The sequence below is a fragment of the Aedes albopictus genome, chromosome 3, assembly GCF_035046485.1.
Source record: "Aedes albopictus strain Foshan chromosome 3, AalbF5, whole genome shotgun sequence".
Lineage (NCBI taxonomy): Eukaryota > Metazoa > Arthropoda > Insecta > Diptera > Culicidae > Aedes > Aedes albopictus.
In genome coordinates, this window is record NC_085138.1 from 402,544,308 (window position 1) to 402,564,783 (window position 20,476).

Genomic DNA, 20,476 nt, shown 5'->3' on the forward strand with positions numbered 1-20,476 from the left:
GAACAAGTACATTCAAAAGAATAATTGCTCAGGTGTGCGGTTTAGCACATCACATACACAATGAAGTATACACGATTGCGACTTCAAATGAACATTAGTCAATTGTGAGCGTGAGCCTTCGCGGTAAATGGGTGCTCTAGAGTAAAATGCACCTCTGAAAGACATCGATCGCAAACTCTTGATAACACTCCCGAAACATTAGGGGAACTGGGGGTAAGACGCCCACGTTAAGGAAGAGTCCAATTTTAACCACGAAACACTTCATAATACACACTTTTTTGGCACTAACATGAAGCACCAACATGTTTTCTTCCAAATCGAAGAAACCATAAATCAGTTTTATGTTTTACTACTGAGAAATTCAAATTTGAAAAAATGTTTGATTTTCAGAATTTTAGTTTTAATGTGGGGTAAAACGCGCCACTAGCCACAGTTAACGCCAACATGCCAAATTATGTACATATACTTGCGTGCCTGGTTTATTGTCAACTGTTATTGTTCGTGAATGGTTAACAGTTATTACATAATTATGGATCACCTGTAATTATGGGTCATTTCCATTTAAACGTCTTAGTCCACTGTTTTATCAATAATAACTACAAAATGACGCAAGGTTGTGTGATAAGTGAACTTATTTATAAAAAAAATGTGCTGTTCTTGGTTCCAACTTGTGTTCTACAAAATTTATGCCAGAATTTGGATCTAAATGGATATTTTAATGTAAATAACTAGGGGTGGGCATTTTACCCCACACATGCCTCAGAAGTTTGGACCCTTGTAAAAAGTTATAAGGGTCAAATTCGATACTTTTTCCGCTTGGTACACAAATAATGGGAGTGTGCAAAACAGTTTATGGGGATAGCGAGAAAAAAAATCTTTTAAATGATGTAAAAAAGGGCAAAAATTTGACAGGCTAAAATTACATCAAAAGTAACCAAAATTTTTTATTGAAGTTTTTGTACAATTTTTTTTAGTAAAATATGAAAACTCAATTATAAAGAAGCATTTTTATTCTTATTTTAACGATTGCAGTTGAAAAAAGTACTGAAAATAACGTGGTTTGTCTAAAACAAGGGTGGCGCAACTTGCCCCCTATGGGCGTTATGGCCGCAGTTCCCCTACCGGAATGATTTCTACAGTTGTCGATTCGCACTATGAATTAACGATCCTACAGGAACCATCTTCGGTTTCGCATCAAAAGTGTTACCAAAATCGCACATCATTATTCTTCCTTGAACATTTATTCTGCCAGAACCCCCATCATCGAGGAACCAATAATTCCCATACACACTCAGGCTCTTCTGTAAAGCAGAAGCCTACAATAAACCTCATGTAAGGAGGCAAGCAGGAATGTAATCCCATCGACTCTGCAAAATCTTTGCAGCGGCACTAGATGGTCATCGGCGGAAACCTTAGCTCACATTGATCATTGAAAATGAACATAACAGACATCATGTACGTACCAATACCCTCACGAGGACGAGACTCTCGGTAGAAAACCAATTAAGAGCAATTGGCATACATGCACAGCACATCACGTCACTTGATTGTTTTGAAACTGTTGCACGAACTGTGACAAAGGAACGCATACTACCAACTCGCCAACACTTTACGTTATAACGCCATTTGCAGTGTAATATTATATTTAAAATATTAATATTTTTCCCGGCTAAAATCGGAGATCTTCACAACTGATTTCACTCGAATCACGAAGCACGGCATTCAAATTAACAATTGAATGCAAATATGAAATAAAACCACCAGCATTTCACAGAAAAAAAACCCCACTGAAGAGAGACAACCACTTATACGTCCACTACCCACAGAGCCTCCACTCACTCCTAATTTCTAAAATTTTGTATGAACAAAAGTCTACGGAGGAGGAGGGGGGGTCTGAGATCACCCAAAATGAGTCTACGTAGTTTATGGACAGCGCCCTATTGAAGGAAACTCCTTTGACCGTCGCCACAGCGTCTGGACGTATCTTGCCCGACTTCATGGAGTTGCGCACTACCCAGTCAACACACGATCGCATATGATGTTGAATAGAATGCTAAAGCGGAGGTGATATGCGTTCACTTTCCACGCGGTTAGATAGGAGCAGGTACGAATATATCTCCATTTTAGCATCCTATTCAACATCATTTACGACTTTGTGTTAGCTGGGTAGCGGCAATTACAACACTCTTGCCGGATTCGCTTACTCCAGTTCTTCAGGTGTAGCTAGATGTATGTACCCGCTCTTCTGATAATCGCTGATTTGCGTTGGACGCTGTTCTGAAGTTCTGGATCTGCATTCATCAGCCGTTCGAAACATTCCAATCACCGTTTGACCGTGGCGAAGCTATCTGGAATTTTTAAGTGGTCGTAACGCCATAAAAGCCCTGTTTCAAACTCCTTCGCTACGCGCCGAGTCGTTAGCTCCAATATTGACTGCGATCGCTTGTCTTCATCGTATTCTGGACGTTGGACATCCGCTACTCCAACGCTCTCAACAGAAAAGAAGTTTTTGTCCAGGTCGTGCAATTCCCGGTCCTTCATACATTCGCAGATGTAGAAGCTTGCGTTAGCCGATGGGCTGGCGCCAGTAGCTATTTCTGTAATTTTCCATCCCAATCGTGTTTTGCTGGCTATTAGGGTTGCCTAGTTGACCCTCGCGTATCTTCAGCGCTACAAACAAGCTAGCATTGTTGGAAACTCTGAGGATTCTGGCCGAAACTGAGTGGTAACGCCGGATAGGGAGTTCTTGCAGGTGAGCATGTTGCTTAGCTAGCTCCTCGTAGTTCATGGACAACACCTGATGTGCGCATGTCGGTAGAAGCAGCCGACTTTTGACTGCTTCGTACGCCTTACCTTGAAGTACCCTCTGGAGCCACACCATATTTTCGACATTCGTGTAACCGCATACCGTGGTAGAATTGATGTAGGCGCGCGCTGTAGAACAGAGTACGCGAAAGCACTCCGTCCGGCGAGTAATGGTTGACCTTGGAGAAATGGCTGACCTGAGAGAGGTAGTTGAACAGGAACATACGATTTGGCGGAACATATGGATTGGCGGGATGCCGATCATTTGACTTGGAGGTTGGTATACCGATGAAAGCGGGGGCATCGTTGCTCCATGATATTGTTGGGGCAGCGCTCATCGTTACTCCATGATATTGATGGGGCTGTGTCATCATCGAAATAGTCCTGCACGCTGGGATTGGAACCGGTGGTATGTTTATCGCTGACAACGAAAATGACGTCATAACTCGACTTCTCGGAACCGCTACTTAGCTCACATATCATTCAAGCCCCGGAGTCGAAAACGAGATGGGTGGTATGGGTATGGGACATGATATCGGTATCGAAGGTTTTTTGGACCATATGCGGTTGCGCAGGAACCGTGACGGGAGCGCATGATGAGTTTGCCGAGTTGTTTACGACCGTTCTGGAAATTGGCGTTGATGTTGAATTAGAGGGGGCGGTCACCGATGCACAGACCTCCGACACAGCTGGCTGTATTAGTGACAGATTCGTGAGCTGCTTGTCCGCCCTCTTCATCCATTCTTCTACTCGTCCTGCTCCAGAGTCTTCAACAATCGTGTTCATTGGTGGTATGTCCGCCTCTCCGCTCTGCAGAATCTGACCTCTCACCGCCTCCAAATACTACTTCTTCCTGGCCAACTCCAGCATCTTTTTCCAGAATTGCGTGCTGCTCTTGCAACTGTCGTAGAGTATCTTTCGTTTTCTCGGAGAAGTGGGAAGAACTACTGCCGATGGGGTTGATAACATTATAGCCAACTTTCCCTGCCGCCGCGGCGGGAGTCTTTGGAGAGTTTGCCACATTAGCCAACCCAGTGGTCACAATTGATATCGGTGATGGAGTTAACCTTTAATTTGTTTGATCGAAAAAAAAACGATTCGGATCTGCCTCTTAAAGCCTTTTTTATCTTTTCAAGCTGTGGAAACAGCATTTTAATTCAACAATGTGCACGTTACAATTCACTTATTTCGCTTACGTTAGGGTATACAAATAATTTCTAGAGATAATCGATTCCAACAAGTAATAACGATTTTAGATTCGTGTTACAATTGCGTCTTTTCTTTTTGATATGTAGTCTAGTAGACTCAATTTCACAATGACAAGATAATAGTCATAGTTCTGACGGTAGACGTGTCCGATCGAGGGTAATTCATGGCAGTGCTGCCAGTTTCCGCAACACAAAAAAAAACAATAAGTAAACATAAAATATATCGAACATTGATTTGCATATGCAATTCCTCCCTACTCGGGATAGAATGCAACAGATAAAAGGCGAAGCATTCATTCAAAGACCGCGACTCGACGCGATGATGTCTGTGATGTTCGACAACTGCCAACACGGACGAACTGTCTGCCGCTGCTGTGCGAAAGAGTTCAACGACAACAAAATGACGAACCTGATGATTATTGCGCCAGCCCAGCCCAGCCGCCAACCAGCCAAAGCCAGGTCGCCGGAGAAAAATTCTTGCGTTTCGTAAAATTACTCCACCAGGAGACTTCATTCCAGTGTTCGCCTGGTAACCGCCCGCAGCTATTGATGACGAGAGTTTGCGATGATGATTGATGTTTCGAGATTTGCATAAGCATATTTTAATGAATTCCTTCTTTTTCTTTCGAAGCCTCCCATGTAATGGTACACGCGTGTCTGAATTGTCCGGGAATCTACGCGAAGGAGGGGAATATATTCCTTCGCTTGAGGAAGGAATCCGTGGGGTCGTGTTGGTGCCGCCTCATTTAATCTGTTTGCATGCTATAGTTCGAAAGGGATGGGAATCGTAAGGATAGGAATCCTTTTGATATTTGATACACAAAGAGTAATGATGCTGCTCTGTCATTAAATGTTCATCAACACTAGGTAGAGCCTCCCTATTGGGCAACTGTATCTCTATAGGTGTCTTCTATAAGTACTTTTTCGAATGCAATCGAACTCCTATATGTATATATGAATGTCTTTTTTATCTTTATTTTTGTCACAAGTCACAGTAGGGTAACCACTGCCTTAAGCTTTGATTTATGCCTTTATTATTGATTGCAATAAGCTCCTTTCTTGCCCGTAAGATAACAGCAAAAGAGTCCTACTAAAAGAACGATCGACAGATGAACCACCCAAATGGTCCTCCATGATGGAATCAAACAGCATTCGAATGATTTATGTTTGTCATTAAGTGATTAGGTGTACGTGTGGGCTCACTCTCCCATAGCTATCGATCGGGTTTGTACATGGAATTATCATCTGCAGCCGCACACGAGAACCTGCATCCAATCGGTGATTATCCGAATCAAACAAATGATTATTGCCCGTCAGGGTGAACCACCATCATTCTGCCGAGGCAACGAAGATCGATGAACTGTTTTGACGTTTTACAGAATCGAACATCTCAATCCTCTGGTCCAGATTCCCAAACTGAGATTCGAAACGGATTTGAATATATGCAAATGATTCAATACTAGCTCCCGTGCAGCAATCACGCAACGCAACAGCGCGGCAGCGTAGCAGTAAGTGGAGGAAACGTCCTGTGGATGAGGAACCAGAGGGCAAGCATTTAGCACGACTCCGTCATTTATTATCTCAGGTATACGACGACACACTGCACTGGCCTGGTCAGGTAGGAAGAAAAATGAAGACATCACTCCCGTGACGCCATTTATCCCGATGGGATGTGGCAGGGTACGCATGTCTGATCTGATGGTTGTTGTTCGGTGTCTGGGCGGTCAAGCAGACAAATTGCAGTTTAAGCGAAATTTGGCATCAGAGGTACTTCATGTCGTCATGTAACGAGCACCAAGTACCATGAGGCAGGTTATTGAGTGAGCTCGTATACTGTATTCGGAGTGAAATTCGAAAATGAAGAGTGCTCTACTAATAGCAATGCTGAAAATTACATCTGAAAAGGGAAATTTCATCCATTCACTAAAAGTGTTATATCTCAGCATCTAGACAACATTTTTTTTCAAACTTCTTTTTAAAGAAATGACACATATGAATAGTAGTACTATTAGAGAAAACATTCATGATTGGAAATAAAAAATAGTACATGTATTTTTGGCCATTTTTTATGAAAAATTCTCAAAAAATACTTCTTTTATCAGCACAAAAAGGATTCTGCGGTCAATATTAACACAAAATTTCAAAAACCAATACCCTTCAAGAATGCCTTCTGGAGTGTAGAAAATACAAACATAATAAATAAATCCAAGTTCAAAAATATTACGCAAAAATTTTTTTTGAGAATTTCCCTGAAAAATGGCCATTTTTCAAAATTTGCCCTGGCAGGACCTCTACATGATTTTTTAGAAAATCTACAGGTTCGACAAAAATGTTTCAAATATTCATACATAACATTAAGAATAAACATCAGAGAATACAAATATGGCTGCCACAATGGCCAACTTGGACCCCTACTGACGTTTTCAAGAGCACCAATCTTGAAAATTCGAAAGCAAATGCGCTCGATTTGGAAAAGTTGTCCCTTTTTGCAAGTGAGCAAAGCCAGAATAAACAAATGCGGCTTGGTTCGTTGCATCGTTCGTCAGATTTGTGCCTCTAAAGTTTGTATGCAAAATTGCAATGGGATTTCTTTATGTTTCACTTTAAGGATTGAGCACTTTGACTTTTCTAACATCGATTTCTTAAGTCAGCCTTATCTAGATTCAATCATCCACAGCTCATTTCAGAAACTGAACCAGAAATGTGATAGGATAATAGTTTTGAATGTCAATTTTTATTATTTTTTCCCTTAAATATCAAAGTTAGAGCAGTTTTTTGTGTAGTTTCTGCAAAATTCATTAAAAAATTTCTGGACGGATTCTCAAAGAAATCCCTGGAAGAATATCTGACATCCAAGGGTTAATCCTTAAGAAAAGAAAAAAAATGAAGCGATATCTAGATAAATAGATGGAATCTTGAATATTCCTAGAAACATCTCTTGAGAAATGTTTCAAGGAATTCTTATTGAAATCCCTAGTATAACATTTCTGGAAAAATGTCTGAAGGACTCCTAAAAAAATCATGAATAAATTCCTAGAAGAAAATCTTAAGGAATTTCCGAGAAATACTTAGCGCATTCTAGCAGAATCTGTATAAATTTCTATTGAATAAATCTGGAAACAATTCTGCTTGGAACAATAAAAACAAAATTATGCAAGTAATTTTGAGAAATTCCTAAAAGAATTCCTGGATGTTTCAATGGGATTGTTCGTAGAAGAATACCTAAATGAATTCCTAAAATCCCTGAGGATTCATTGTTAGAATTTTTGAAAGAAACCACTGGAGGAATTTCCGAAGAAGTACTTGAAATAATCTTAGAAAGAATTCTTGGAAAAAAAATCTAGAGTAATCTCTTGAGGAATTTTTGAAGTAATCTCTGGAATAGTTTATGAAGGGAACTGATCACCATCGTCAGCACCGCACGCTGCCAATTGTACTCATACCCATGGTTCTCTCGTTTGAGTGAATCAAAAAATATTGTTGGTGATCATGAATTGGCAAAACTAGAAAATTGTTAAAACACCATAGTTATCTGTTCCATACCGTGAATACTGTTGCAACTTCTTTTATTCTAATTCCTTTAATGGAAAAATATATTATACTTATAAGATAAGATAACTCTAATATAGCAGCTCAAAATTCATTGTTTAATAAAAATAGAGTCTACCTCTAGAAGTTTCTTAGAGATTCCTACTGAAATTTCTCTGATGAGAAAGAATTCTGAGATTGTTCCAGGAGTTATTTTCATGATGTCCGCAAAAAGTCCTCCAAAGGTACCTTCAGGAATTCCTTAAGAATTTTCGTCTGGATAATTTTTGGATTTTTTTTTTCAGGAATTCCTCTAGAAATGTTTCCTGAAATTCTACAGGATATTACTCCATTTTCACCCAGGTATTCCTTAAAAAAAAATAATTCCTGCGGAAATACAATAACAGATTCTAGAGGAGTTCCCTTACAAATCTTTTACAAGTTTCATCAAAGATTACTCAATTTATTTTCTGTAAATCCTCTCAAGATCCTTGCAGGAAATTCTGCAGAGGTTCCTTCGGTATTCATCTTAGATTGTTATTTTTTTTTCAGGAATGCTTTCTGAAACTTTTATGGGAGCTTCTGAAAAGGTTCGTTTCTAGAATTCCTTCGGAGATTCTCTCGGACGTTACCTCAGAAATTCCTTTAGAAAGTTTACAAGAAAGTCTTCTGGAAATTTCTCAGAATTTTCTCAAATTTTTCCTTCAGGAATTGCACCATACACTTCTATTGGGATTTAGTATGACCTTTCTTCAGGGATTCTGTTAGACTTTTATTCGGGAATTCTTAAGGAATCCCTTTAGAGATTCTTTCAGAGATATTAATCAGGAATAATTCCGGATTTATTTCTTGCTGTATCTCCAGCAATGCATGCAGAGCATTTTTCAGATTTCAAAGATTTATTTAGAGATTCCTTTTAAAATTTCCGTTTCTTCAGAAATAAAGTGATTTTAATGATTTCTGCTGGGTTTCCTCCAAGAATTACACTAGCTATTATTTGAAAAATGTTTCAAGAATTTTCTTTTGACATTTTGAGAGAAATTTGCAAGAACTCCTACAAAAGTAACTTCAGCAATCCTTCCAGGGTTTGCTTCAGAACATTCTGCGAGAATCCTTTCAAAAATTTATTCTTGGATTTATTATTTTTTTTTTTTATCTGTATTAACGAGATTTTTAACCCTAGGCTAGTTCATCTCGGGACCCACGCTTTACTTCCCTTCCGAAGGAAGAACTCACATTTGTGAGTTTGTCGGGAGATATACTTTTCTCTGCTCGAATTCCTGTAGAAATTATCTCAAGGATTCCTCCAGAAATTTTTACTAGGTTAACTCAAGAGTGTCCATTAAGAAGCTCTTCCGTTTTTTTTAACTCCTCCAGGAAATTCCCCTTGAACTCCTCCAAAAGAATCTCATGAACATCTTCAAAGAATTTATCCAAAGCTATCTCAACAAGTTCCTCTATGTATTCCCCAAGGGTTCCTCCAGAAGCTCCTCCAAAGATTACTTCAGATTCTTTCTCATAAAATGATTCTAGAACTAGCTGTCCCGGCAAACTTTGTCTTGCCAAGCTGTGGTGGTTTGACAACTGTTGGGGGTATCGCAGCAATGCACTCTAGATTGATTTAATTTCCATCATCCTGAATTTTTTCCCGACTCATAAAAAATCTTTATTTTCACAATTTTAATACTTTTTTTATATAGTTTTCATAACTTTCTCTGCATATAAACACAGCCACCATGAATACGAATCAAACCGTGCAAGTGTCATCCTGATCGGTGCAGCCGTTTGTGAGTTTTGTTGCCTCAAAGGGATTTCGAACTCATTTTTATATTATTCTAGAATTTCCGCCAAAACCATCTCAGGAAGATCCTCTATGTATTTCCCAGAGATTCCTGCAGAAACTCCTTCGGAAGAACTCCTGGAAATTCTTTTGAAGATTCCAAGAATCTTTTTTTTTTATTTTCTCAAGGGGCCTGAAAGATTTTTCCCAGGTTCTATCCAGGATATTTTCAAAAACAAAATCTTAAAATCTCCAAGAGAATGTCCAGGAATTCTTTTAGAAATTTTAGATTTTCTTTTTTTTTAGATTTTTTTTGTGATTTTTTGAAATCAGTTATTCCATAGAAAAACGATATAGTGCATATCCGATTGTCGTGAAACTTGGTGGGCGTGTAGTTCTTCGGAAATAATTAGACCCGTATTTTTTTATTTCGTCATTAGGGTGACCAATTTTCATATAGGGTGGTCCAAAAAATCAAGGTTTCTCAAAACTAAAAATTTTCAAAAAATCGTAACATTTGAACCATTTGACCGATTTTAAACTTCTTTTTTTGTTTGTAAGCTATTGAATTGTAGTTTTCAGGATAAATACGTTAAAGGGGCTAAAATGTAAAGAGTACTATGAAATATGCAAATATATTAGTTTTTTCACGTTTTCATTGTCTCGGGACCAAAGAGGTACCCTGGTTTTATATTTTGGAAATTTGGCGTAACATATCACAGAATCAGAAATGTATGTTGTTTTGTTTTCGAGATATGAAGTTTAAAATCTGTCAACTGGTTCAAAAGATAAGATTTTTTGAAAATTTTTAGTTTTGAAAAACCTTGATTTTTTGGACCACCCTATATGAAAATTGGTCACCCTAATGACGAAATACGAAAATACGGGTCTAATTATTTCCAAAGAACTACAAGCCCACCAAGTTTCACGACAATCGGAGATGCACTAGGGTATTGGTTCCCTTATTAAGCATGTGGCTCCCATTTTCATCCTACGAAAAACAAAGGATTGAAGCGCTGTTTGTTTTGTTTCTTATTTTTGTGTTTTTCGTTAGAAGTGAGCACCCATGAAAACAAAAAGAACGGAATCAATCGGTGCCGTAATCGCTTGTTTTCGAATAGGATGAAAATGGGAGCGTGAGATTACTGATGGCACACATCCCCTATATCGTTTTTCTATGGAATGGCTGAATACTAATGTAAAATTCGTGAAGGTGTATCAGAAAGAATTCCTGGAACAATCTCTAAATGAAGCTCAGAAGACGAGGAACAGTAAGAAAAAGAAAACTTCTAGAAATTTCTTCAATAACTCCTGAATTTTTTTTTTTTCCAAGGGATACCTGAACTAGCCCTTGATAGAATTTTCGAATGAATCGCAAAAGTTTTTTTTTCTTGAAAGATCTAGAATTATTTCTAAAAAAAAAATCCAAGTAGAAATTTCTTATGAAAACTTTTGCTAACGTTCTTGGAAAATCTTGGAACTATTAAGGGGGTCTCTGGAATTATCCTGTAAAAATTCTGTAGGAATTCCTGAAGAAGTTTCAGAAAAAAGACGAACCAAGCCCTTGGCTGTCTCTTTAATAAAAACAAATCAATCAATCAATCAATTAGTTTCAGAAACAATCCGTGGAGGAACTTCTGAAAGAATTCTTGAAAGATTTGGATAAATGTTGTCCCATTTCTGTAGATATACTTTAAAAAGTCCCTGTAGATATTCTTTAAAAAATCCCTGAAGAAATATATGAAAGAATTCCATAGAAATTTCTGGAGAAATCCTAGAAGGTATATCTCTAGAAAAGCTGCTTGAGATACCTTGTTGAATTTTTAAAAATTTATAAGGAAATATTAAGAGGAATTCCTGGAGGTATCCTTTATCAAAATTTATGGAATGTCTAAAAGAATACCCCTAGGAAGTCATGAAAGTTTTTTTAGGAATCCTGGCAAAATCTCTAGAGGAACACTTGTTTAAGTGATGTAAAGTATATTCGAAAAATATCATGAGAAATTTCCAAAACAATTTCTATTGTACTTTCGAGAGAAGAGAAATTTCTAAACGCATCTTTGGAAGAAATCGTGGAAGAATTTCCGAGAAAATACATGGAGAAATTCCTTTGATTGAATTTCTGCAGGAATTTCTGGAGGAATACCGGCTTGGATCTGAGGAGAAATTTGTTGAAGATATGTTTAATGAATTTATGGAGGAGTTTTAAAAAAGAACACTACTGCATGAAGGGATTCGTGAAGATATTTCTTTTTTTCTAAATTTCTGAAGAAATGTGTGAAATAATTTCTAAAGTAATCATTGCATGAAATTTTGGAAAACTTTCTGAGAGCCATCGGAAGAATTCCCGAGAGAATCTTTGAAGGCAATTCCTGCAAATTATCTTGATGAACTTCTGAACAATCTCAGAAGGAGTTCCTAAAAGAATCACGAGAGGATTTAAAAAACATCATGACAGAATTTCTTAAAAGTTTCTTATATGAATGATTTTTGAAAAAAAAAATCTTGTTCAATTTCTGGAGGAATTCGTAGTGGAATATCTGAAGGAATTCCAGATGGAAATTTTAAATCAATCCCTTAAGAAAATGTGTGGATAAATCTTAAAAATCCACGTAGAAATTTCTGAAAAATTACTTTGAAGAAAATGCCACAACAATCTCTGGTGTAAATTTTAGAAGATTTAAAAAAATCCCTGGAATAATTTCTACAGGAATCTCTGTAGGATTTTCTAAAGGACTCTCAGAAAAAATTTCTGAATAAATATTTAAATGAACTTCTGAAGCAAATTTTTGGACGAAATACTAAAAAAATCCTGGAACAATTTGCAAAAAATCTCTTGGGCAATTTCTGCGAAATGTACAGATATCTCTTAAGGATTTTCTGTTGTTAATTTATTGAATAAATTCTTTGAAGCTTTTTTTAAGAATCCGTGAGAAAGTTCTGGAGATATCCTTGGAGAAATTCTCACAAGAATCATTGTAAGAATTTCTTTATAAATTTTTGGAAGATATTCTGAAATCACATTGAAGACTTTAGTTCTTCCAAATACATGTACGATTGGCAACGTTAAGTTTGTTTTCAAATGTTTTCAGAAAATGTGATGGATATGAATTTTGTAAAAATGTGTTTAAAATATAAAAAAATGCAGTCCTCTATTATCAAAAATAAGCTGTACTGTTTTATCAATTATTCCTGAAGTGGCTTTATTTTGACGTACTAGTCCTTGACAAGTACTTATGAGATAGAACATGTTTGACTGTTCATTTTTGAAAGCAGTAGCCAGATTCAAATTATCACAATTCGCAAATTATCACTGAAGAGCAGGGATGGGATCATTCATTTGCAAATAGTTACATTCACTTGCTACTATCTCAGTTCAGAAGCATGCTATCGAAAAACAATATATGGATGAATTTGACCTAGTAGTTTTATCTGAAAGTTTGCCGAATAACATTAGGGTCCCTCACGCATACCGAAGTCGTGAGCGAGCTGTCAAGGTAACTCTCTACGCCGTGAATGTAAATTACATTCACGCCGTGGAGAGTTGCGTTTGCTGCCTTCTGAAGCCTTCAAGATTGATGCTATGCTAGTACATTGTTCTACAAAGTTTCAGGTAAAACAAAAATGAAAAAGTGTTCCATACATTGATTTTTGCTACGATGTTTCTGAAACGAGTTAACAGCAAGTGAATGAAAATGATTGCAAATGAATGATCCCATCCCTGCTTAAGAGAAGCTTTTTTTGAAATAAAATATATCCATGCTTCGATATATCATTGTGAAAATTGCCATGAGCCACCGGTTGAACTTCAGTTTGTCAAAAAATATCAGCGAATTCACTTGCTGCAGAGTGATGATCCTCCATGAATTCACTCAGGCGTTCCTTCTGAATTCCTCCATAAATTACTTCTGATTTTCCTACGGAAGTTTCATTTCAGATTCCCCCTAGAGTTCTTTCTGAGATTCATTCAGGAGTTCCTTCTGCTCCAGGTGAGATTGATCTAGAAGTATTTTCTAAGATTTTTATACAGGTTCCTTCGAGCGACCCCCAGGAGTTCCTACTGAAATTACTCCAGCAGTTTCTTCTGGTTTTCCTCCGGGAATCATTTCCGGGAATCCTCAAGTAGCTTCTACTTGGATTCTTCGAGAAGTTACTTTTAGGATTTCCTTTTTGAGAACTCCTCCAGCAGTTTCTTGTGAGAATGGGGCACGTTCAGTGTAGTACTAGATTTGTAGTAATGAGCTGAATTTTAGTATGGTGAGAAGGTCAATTCTCCGTTTCTGCAATGAAATGGTGCAAAAAGCGTGGGTATTATAATTCCTTGCCTAATTTGATGCTGTTTGAGCAAAACTTTGGATAACTATGTTGTTTATGTTTCAAGAAATGGAGAAAACAATAACACAATTGGCCAAAGTTTTGCTCAAACAGCATCAAATTAGGTAAGGAATCATAATACCTACGCTTTTTGCACTGTTTTATTGCAGAAACGGAGAATTGACCTTCTCACCATACTAAAATTCAGCTCATTACTACAAATCTAGTACTTCACCGATCTGTCCTATTCTTCAAATATTTCTTAATGTGATTTTTTAAAGAACTCTTTCTGAGATTTCCCAAGGAGTTTTTTGGATTCCTGCAGAAGCTCCTTCGAGGATTCCCTCAGGAATTTACGAATACCTCCTGGAGTTCCTTCAAAGATTTCTCCTTCTAGGAATTTCAACCGTGATTTCTTCCGGCATTCCTTCAGAAGTTCTTTGCGGTATTCACTCCTTTCTTTCAAGATTTTTAAGAGTCTTCTGGGATTTCCCAAGTAGTATCTTCGGAGAAATCCCGAAGTGATTCTGAAAAACTCCAACGCGATTTCATATGGGCGAATCAATTGATATTTTTCCAGATGTTTAACATTTCCAACATTTCTTCAGAAGTTTTTTCTTTAATTCTTCCAGGATTTTTTTTCAGTGAGGTTCCATCTGGCATGCATCCAGGAATCCTTCAGGTTTTTTTGTGATTCCTCTAGGAATTCTTTCTGAGACTTCTGTAAAGGTTCCTTTCGAGAATGGGGTTAGTTTCAAAATATCTTCAGAAGTACTTTTTTCACTGGAGATTTCGGCTTTCAGCCAAAGAAATGCGTTGATTTTCTTATCTCATCGATGAGATAAGAAAATCAACGCTATTTTTTGACAGAAAGCCGAAATCCCCAGAGAAAAAAGTCAATTTCACAGTCCAACATCTTCAGAAGTAATTTTTCTGGGATTCCCAAAAGGAATTCTTGGATAAATGTAATCCAAGAAGGATCTTTTGAAGGAAACCCAGAACGAACATCTGGAAAAAAAATGTACAAAACTTCTGGATGAATTCCAAGGTTTGGGACTGGAGGAGGTACGCCGGAAGACGCTCCCTTAGCAGTCCCGGAAGAAGTTCCTCAATGAATTCCGGAATAAGTTCTAGTTAGAAACCACAAAGAAGTTTTCTTTTGAAACGAAGGTAGAATTCCTGAAATTTATGAAGGAATGCCTGGTAGGAGCTTCTTAAAAACTTCTGAAGTTAACCTGGAAAAAAATCCAGGGTAAAATTCCTGGAAGAACCCCACATATACCTTCTGGTGTAATCTCCGGAGATAACTCTGAAGAAAGTATGGGAGAAACTCATAAAGAAACTCTAGTAGGAGTTCCTGGAAGAATCCCGATAAGAGTTGATGAAAAATCCCGCTAGCAATTCTTCGCGGAATCCAGGAAATCCCTGAATAGATCCAGATCGTTTGTAGACATCTAAGAAGAAACCTCTTGGAAAATCCCAGAAGAAACTCCTAGAAGATTCCAAGAAGGAATTCTTGGATGAATCCCGGAAGGAGCTCCTGGAGGAACACGAAAACAAAATTTTCGATGTCTCAATAGAAATTTACGTAGGCACAACTTTTTTAGAAATGGTTTAGTATATTGACGACGACTGCTTTGAAGACTTTTGAATAGTTTTTGGCGTTTCAGTCTTCTCGGGGTCAATAACAACTAAATGTTTTCTTCTTCCAACGTTTCGATCCTTATTGGACCTTCCTCAGGGAATCGAATAAATTGTTGCTTTTTCGTCCAGTGGTAGTTTTTTTTTTTTAACTTTTAACCGTCATTTGTTGGATAGCGGTCTGGTTTCCGACTAACAGGCAACATCGTTTTGAATCTGAAGGTTTTTCGGAACAGAAAAAAACGGACAAATTCAAAAAACAACAACTGACGGTTAAAAGTTTTAAAAAAACTACCATTGGACGAAAAAGCAACAATTTTATTCGATTCCCTGAGGAAGATCCAATAAGGACCGAAACGTTGGAAGAAGAAAACATTTAGTTGTTTCTGACCTCGAAAAGACTGAAACGCCAAAAACTATTTGAAAGAAATCGTTTAGGCAATCTCAAATTTACATAGGATAATTAATTAATTTCCAATATTGAAATGGAGATATTCCTTACATGTTGGGGGGCACCAAACTAGCAAAAGTTTTTCAGTATTTATAAGAGTGCAACAAATTCGTAAAATAATGCTTTAAAAACAAAAAGCATGCTCATACTGAGGGTTCGATAAACAATATGTTGTATCATAAGAACTGTCAGTAACTTGGAGAGCCTCAATGACTCCACTGCATTGGTTTTGAACCACAACAATCCTTCAATTGTCGCAAAAACCCCTTCCCCTGTCATGACGAAGGCTGCTTCGTACCCGCAAACGAAACAAAATTGCGCTTGCGTGTACTGCGAGTGTTGATCCCTTATCGTAATTTTGGAGTTTTTGTCATCACTCAGCCTTAGCCAGGCTCACGTGAGAGAGAAAACGTGATGCATCCAAGAATGCAAGTGTAGCCCTTGAACGCACCGTAAACACGGTTGTTAACAGGAGTTGCTCTGTACGCTCTGCTGATAATAACCGTAATCACGTTCTGTCGGTGATTAAGCAACCGCCGACCAAACCAAAACGCTCTGGTTGACTCTTCTGTCTGTCGGGGCATGCCAGGATTCTTCTTCTGCATGGGGAGCACTTGGTAGAGTAACATGTCCTAAAAATTTCCCGAAAACTGACGCTGATGATGATGAAGATAAACAGAGCTGAGGGCATGTTCGAGTAATCAGAACACGTTCCAGTGCACCGCACGCAATGGGATGGTTTGTCTTGATTTTTTTTTGTGTTATGAAAATCTTTCAACAAAATTCCTGCGTAATCAAATTCGTTTTAACAAGCTTCGTTACTGACTCGTGATTCACGAGCATTCCAAACCATAGCTTCCCTCGGTATGTTCAGCTCCTGGTAACGGTTCTACGTCTTATCACGAACAGCTCCCAGAATTATCTGTAGATGTCTCATGGAGCTTAGTTAAGTTAATAAAACAATATGTCCAAAATGTTGATGTACACGTGTTATCCAATTTATGATTGAAAAAATAAGCCCTCATTAGGGACGGTAAGGCAAGAAAATTGCCTCATCAACAGCAGAAATCCGAGATTTCCCCTCAAACCGAGATTTCCCTTCAAACCGAGATTTCCCCTCGAACCGAGATTTCCCCTCACTCGTCACTGGAGAATATAAAAGGAACGGTGCAACCGCACCACAGCTCATTCAACAGTCGGACGTCAAAGCGAACGGGTCGCCTCCTGAACAGCAGCAGCAGCAATCCGAGCAATTCCCTCCCTTTCCACCAGGGTATAAAGGGAACGGTGCAACCGCACCACGGCTCATTCGTGAGTCGGACGGCAAGGCGAACGGGTCGCCTCCTGAGCAGCAGCAGCAGCAGCAATCCGAGCATTCCCTCCCTCTCCACCAGGGTATAAAAGGGAAGGTGCAACCGCACCACGGCTCATTCGTGAGTCGGACGGCAAGGCGAACGGGTCGCCTCCTGAGCAGCAGCAGCAGCAGCAATCCGAGCATTCCCTCCCTCTCCACCAGGGTATAAAAGGGAAGGTGCAACCGCACCACGGCTCATTCGTGAGTCGGACGGCAAGGCGAACGGGTCGCCTCCTGAGCAGCAGCAGCAGCAGCAATCCGAGCATTCCCTCCCTCTCCACCAGGGTATAAAAGGGAAGGTGCAACCGCACCACGGCTCATTCGTGAGTCGGACGGCAAGGCGAACGGGTCGCCTCCTGAGCAGCAGCAGCAGCAGCAATCCGAGCATTCCCTCCCTCTCCACCAGGGTATAAAAGGGAAGGTGCAACCGCACCACGGCTCATTCGTGAGTCGGACGGCAAGGCGAACGGGTCGCCTCCTGAGCAGCAGCAGCAGCAGCAATCCGAGCATTCCCTCCCTCTCCACCAGGGTATAAAAGGGAAGGTGCAACCGCACCACGGCTCATTCGTGAGTCGGACGGCAAGGCGAACGGGTCGCCTCCTGAGCAGCAGCAGCAGCAGCAATCCGAGCATTCCCTCCCTCTCCACCAGGGTATAAAAGGGAAGGTGCAACCGCACCACGGCTCATTCGTGAGTCGGACGGCAAGGCGAACGGGTCGCCTCCTGAGCAGCAGCAGCAGCAGCAATCCGAGCATTCCCTCCCTCTCCACCAGGGTATAAAAGGGAAGGTGCAACCGCACCACGGCTCATTCGTGAGTCGGACGGCAAGGCGAACGGGTCGCCTCCTGAGCAGCAGCAGCAGCAGCAATCCGAGCATTCCCTCCCTCTCCACCAGGGTATAAAAGGGAAGGTGCAACCGCACCACGGCTCATTCGTGAGTCGGACGGCAAGGCGAACGGGTCGCCTCCTGAGCAGCAGCAGCAGCAGCAATCCGAGCATTCCCTCCCTCTCCACCAGGGTATAAAAGGGAAGGTGCAACCGCACCACGGCTCATTCGTGAGTCGGACGGCAAGGCGAACGGGTCGCCTCCTGAGCAGCAGCAGCAGCAGCAATCCGAGCATTCCCTCCCTCTCCACCAGGGTATAAAAGGGAAGGTGCAACCGCACCACGGCTCATTCGTGAGTCGGACGGCAAGGCGAACGGGTCGCCTCCTGAGCAGCAGCAGCAGCAGCAATCCGAGCATTCCCTCCCTCTCCACCAGGGTATAAAAGGGAAGGTGCAACCGCACCACGGCTCATTCGTGAGTCGGACGGCAAGGCGAACGGGTCGCCTCCTGAGCAGCAGCAGCAGCAGCAATCCGAGCATTCCCTCCCTCTCCACCAGGGTATAAAAGGGAAGGTGCAACCGCACCACGGCTCATTCGTGAGTCGGACGGCAAGGCGAACGGGTCGCCTCCTGAGCAGCAGCAGCAGCAGCAATCCGAGCATTCCCTCCCTCTCCACCAGGGTATAAAAGGGAAGGTGCAACCGCACCACGGCTCATTCGTGAGTCGGACGGCAAGGCGAACGGGTCGCCTCCTGAGCAGCAGCAGCAGCAGCAATCCGAGCATTCCCTCCCTCTCCACCAGGGTATAAAAGGGAAGGTGCAACCGCACCACGGCTCATTCGTGAGTCGGACGGCAAGGCGAACGGGTCGCCTCCTGAGCAGCAGCAGCAGCAGCAATCCGAGCATTCCCTCCCTCTCCACCAGGGTATAAAAGGGAAGGTGCAACCGCACCACGGCTCATTCGTGAGTCGGACGGCAAGGCGAACGGGTCGCCTCCTGAGCAGCAGCAGCAGCAGCAATCCGAGCATTCCCTCCCTCTCCACCAGGGTATAAAAGGGAAGGTGCAACCGCACCACGGCTCATTCGTGAGTCGGACGGCAAGGCGAACGGGTCGCCTCCTGAGCAGCAGCAGCAGCAGCAATCCGAGCATTCCCTCCCTCTCCACCAGGGTATAAAAGGGAAGGTGCAACCGCACCACGGCTCATTCGTGAGTCGGACGGCAAGGCGAACGGGTCGCCTCCTGAGCAGCAGCAGCAGCAGCAATCCGAGCATTCCCTCCCTCTCCACCAGGGTATAAAAGGGAAGGTGCAACCGCACCACGGCTCATTCGTGAGTCGGACGGCAAGGCGAACGGGTCGCCTCCTGAGCAGCAGCAGCAGCAGCAATCCGAGCATTCCCTCCCTCTCCACCAGGGTATAAAAGGGAAGGTGCAACCGCACCACGGCTCATTCGTGAGTCGGACGGCAAGGCGAACGGGTCGCCTCCTGAGCAGCAGCAGCAGCAGCAATCCGAGCATTCCCTCCCTCTCCACCAGGGTATAAAAGGGAAGGTGCAACCGCACCACGGCTCATTCGTGAGTCGGACGGCAAGGCGAACGGGTCGCCTCCTGAGCAGCAGCAGCAGCAGCAATCCGAGCATTCCCTCCCTCTCCACCAGGGTATAAAAGGGAAGGTGCAACCGCACCACGGCTCATTCGTGAGTCGGACGGCAAGGCGAACGGGTCGCCTCCTGAGCAGCAGCAGCAGCAGCAATCCGAGCATTCCCTCCCTCTCCACCAGGGTATAAAAGGGAAGGTGCAACCGCACCACGGCTCATTCGTGAGTCGGACGGCAAGGCGAACGGGTCGCCTCCTGAGCAGCAGCAGCAGCAGCAATCCGAGCATTCCCTCCCTCTCCACCAGGGTATAAAAGGGAAGGTGCAACCGCACCACGGCTCATTCGTGAGTCGGACGGCAAGGCGAACGGGTCGCCTCCTGAGCAGCAGCAGCAGCAGCAATCCGAGCATTCCCTCCCTCTCCACCAGGGTATAAAAGGGAAGGTGCAACCGCACCACGGCTCATTCGTGAGTCGGACGGCAAGGCGAACGGGTCGCCTCCTGAGCAGCAGCAGCAGCAGCAATCCGAGCATTCCCTCCCTCTCCACCAGGGTATAAAGGGAACGGTGCAACCGCACCACGGCTCATTCGTGAGTCGGACGGCAAGGCGAACGGGTCGCCTCCTGAGCAGCAGCAGCAGCAGCCTGAGCCTTCCCCTCACCCTGTGAGTATAACGGGAACGGTGCCAGCGCGCCAAAGCTGGTTCCATATTTGGACAGCTAGGCAACTAATCCACTAAGAGTTCGATACCCAAATTGTTTGAATTCAAAATTTCTTTCGGGATATTTTGAAATCAAACTCTCCAAGAGTTATTCGGAAAATTATATTTCCTACCCCTTAAGAGTTGGATACCGAAACAAAAATCAGACCACAGTGATGGAGGAGCAACGCCCGGTTTCTATCCCACCGCGGCCACTGAAGGCATCATCCAAAAACCACGACAATGGCGCATCCGGTAGCAGCGTACCAGCGGTTCCC

At 41.8% G+C, this 20,476-nt stretch overlaps 1 protein-coding gene across 1 annotated transcript; it reads left to right on the plus strand.

Annotated features, from left to right (window-relative positions):
• The first annotated feature begins 3,312 nt into the window (after window positions 1-3,312).
• LOC134291003 (G patch domain-containing protein 8-like) lies at window positions 3,313-20,166 on the plus strand. The gene is made up of 15 exons (XM_062858246.1): window positions 3,313-3,325; window positions 3,381-3,517; window positions 16,924-17,244; window positions 17,288-17,488; window positions 17,532-17,732; window positions 17,776-17,976; window positions 18,020-18,220; window positions 18,264-18,464; window positions 18,508-18,708; window positions 18,752-18,952; window positions 18,996-19,196; window positions 19,240-19,440; window positions 19,484-19,684; window positions 19,728-19,928; window positions 19,972-20,166. The coding sequence occupies exons 1-15, from the start codon at window positions 3,313-3,315 to the stop codon at window positions 20,164-20,166; spliced, it is 2,877 nt and encodes a 958-aa protein (XP_062714230.1).
• The last annotated feature ends 310 nt before the right edge of the window (window positions 20,167-20,476 follow it).

Coding starts and splice junctions, on each gene's coding strand:
- LOC134291003 (XM_062858246.1), top strand. Junction 17,489..17,531: donor TTCCCTCCCTCTCCACCAGG/GTATAAAAGGGA, acceptor CTCATTCGTGAG/TCGGACGGCAAGGCGAACGG. Junction 19,685..19,727: donor TTCCCTCCCTCTCCACCAGG/GTATAAAAGGGA, acceptor CTCATTCGTGAG/TCGGACGGCAAGGCGAACGG.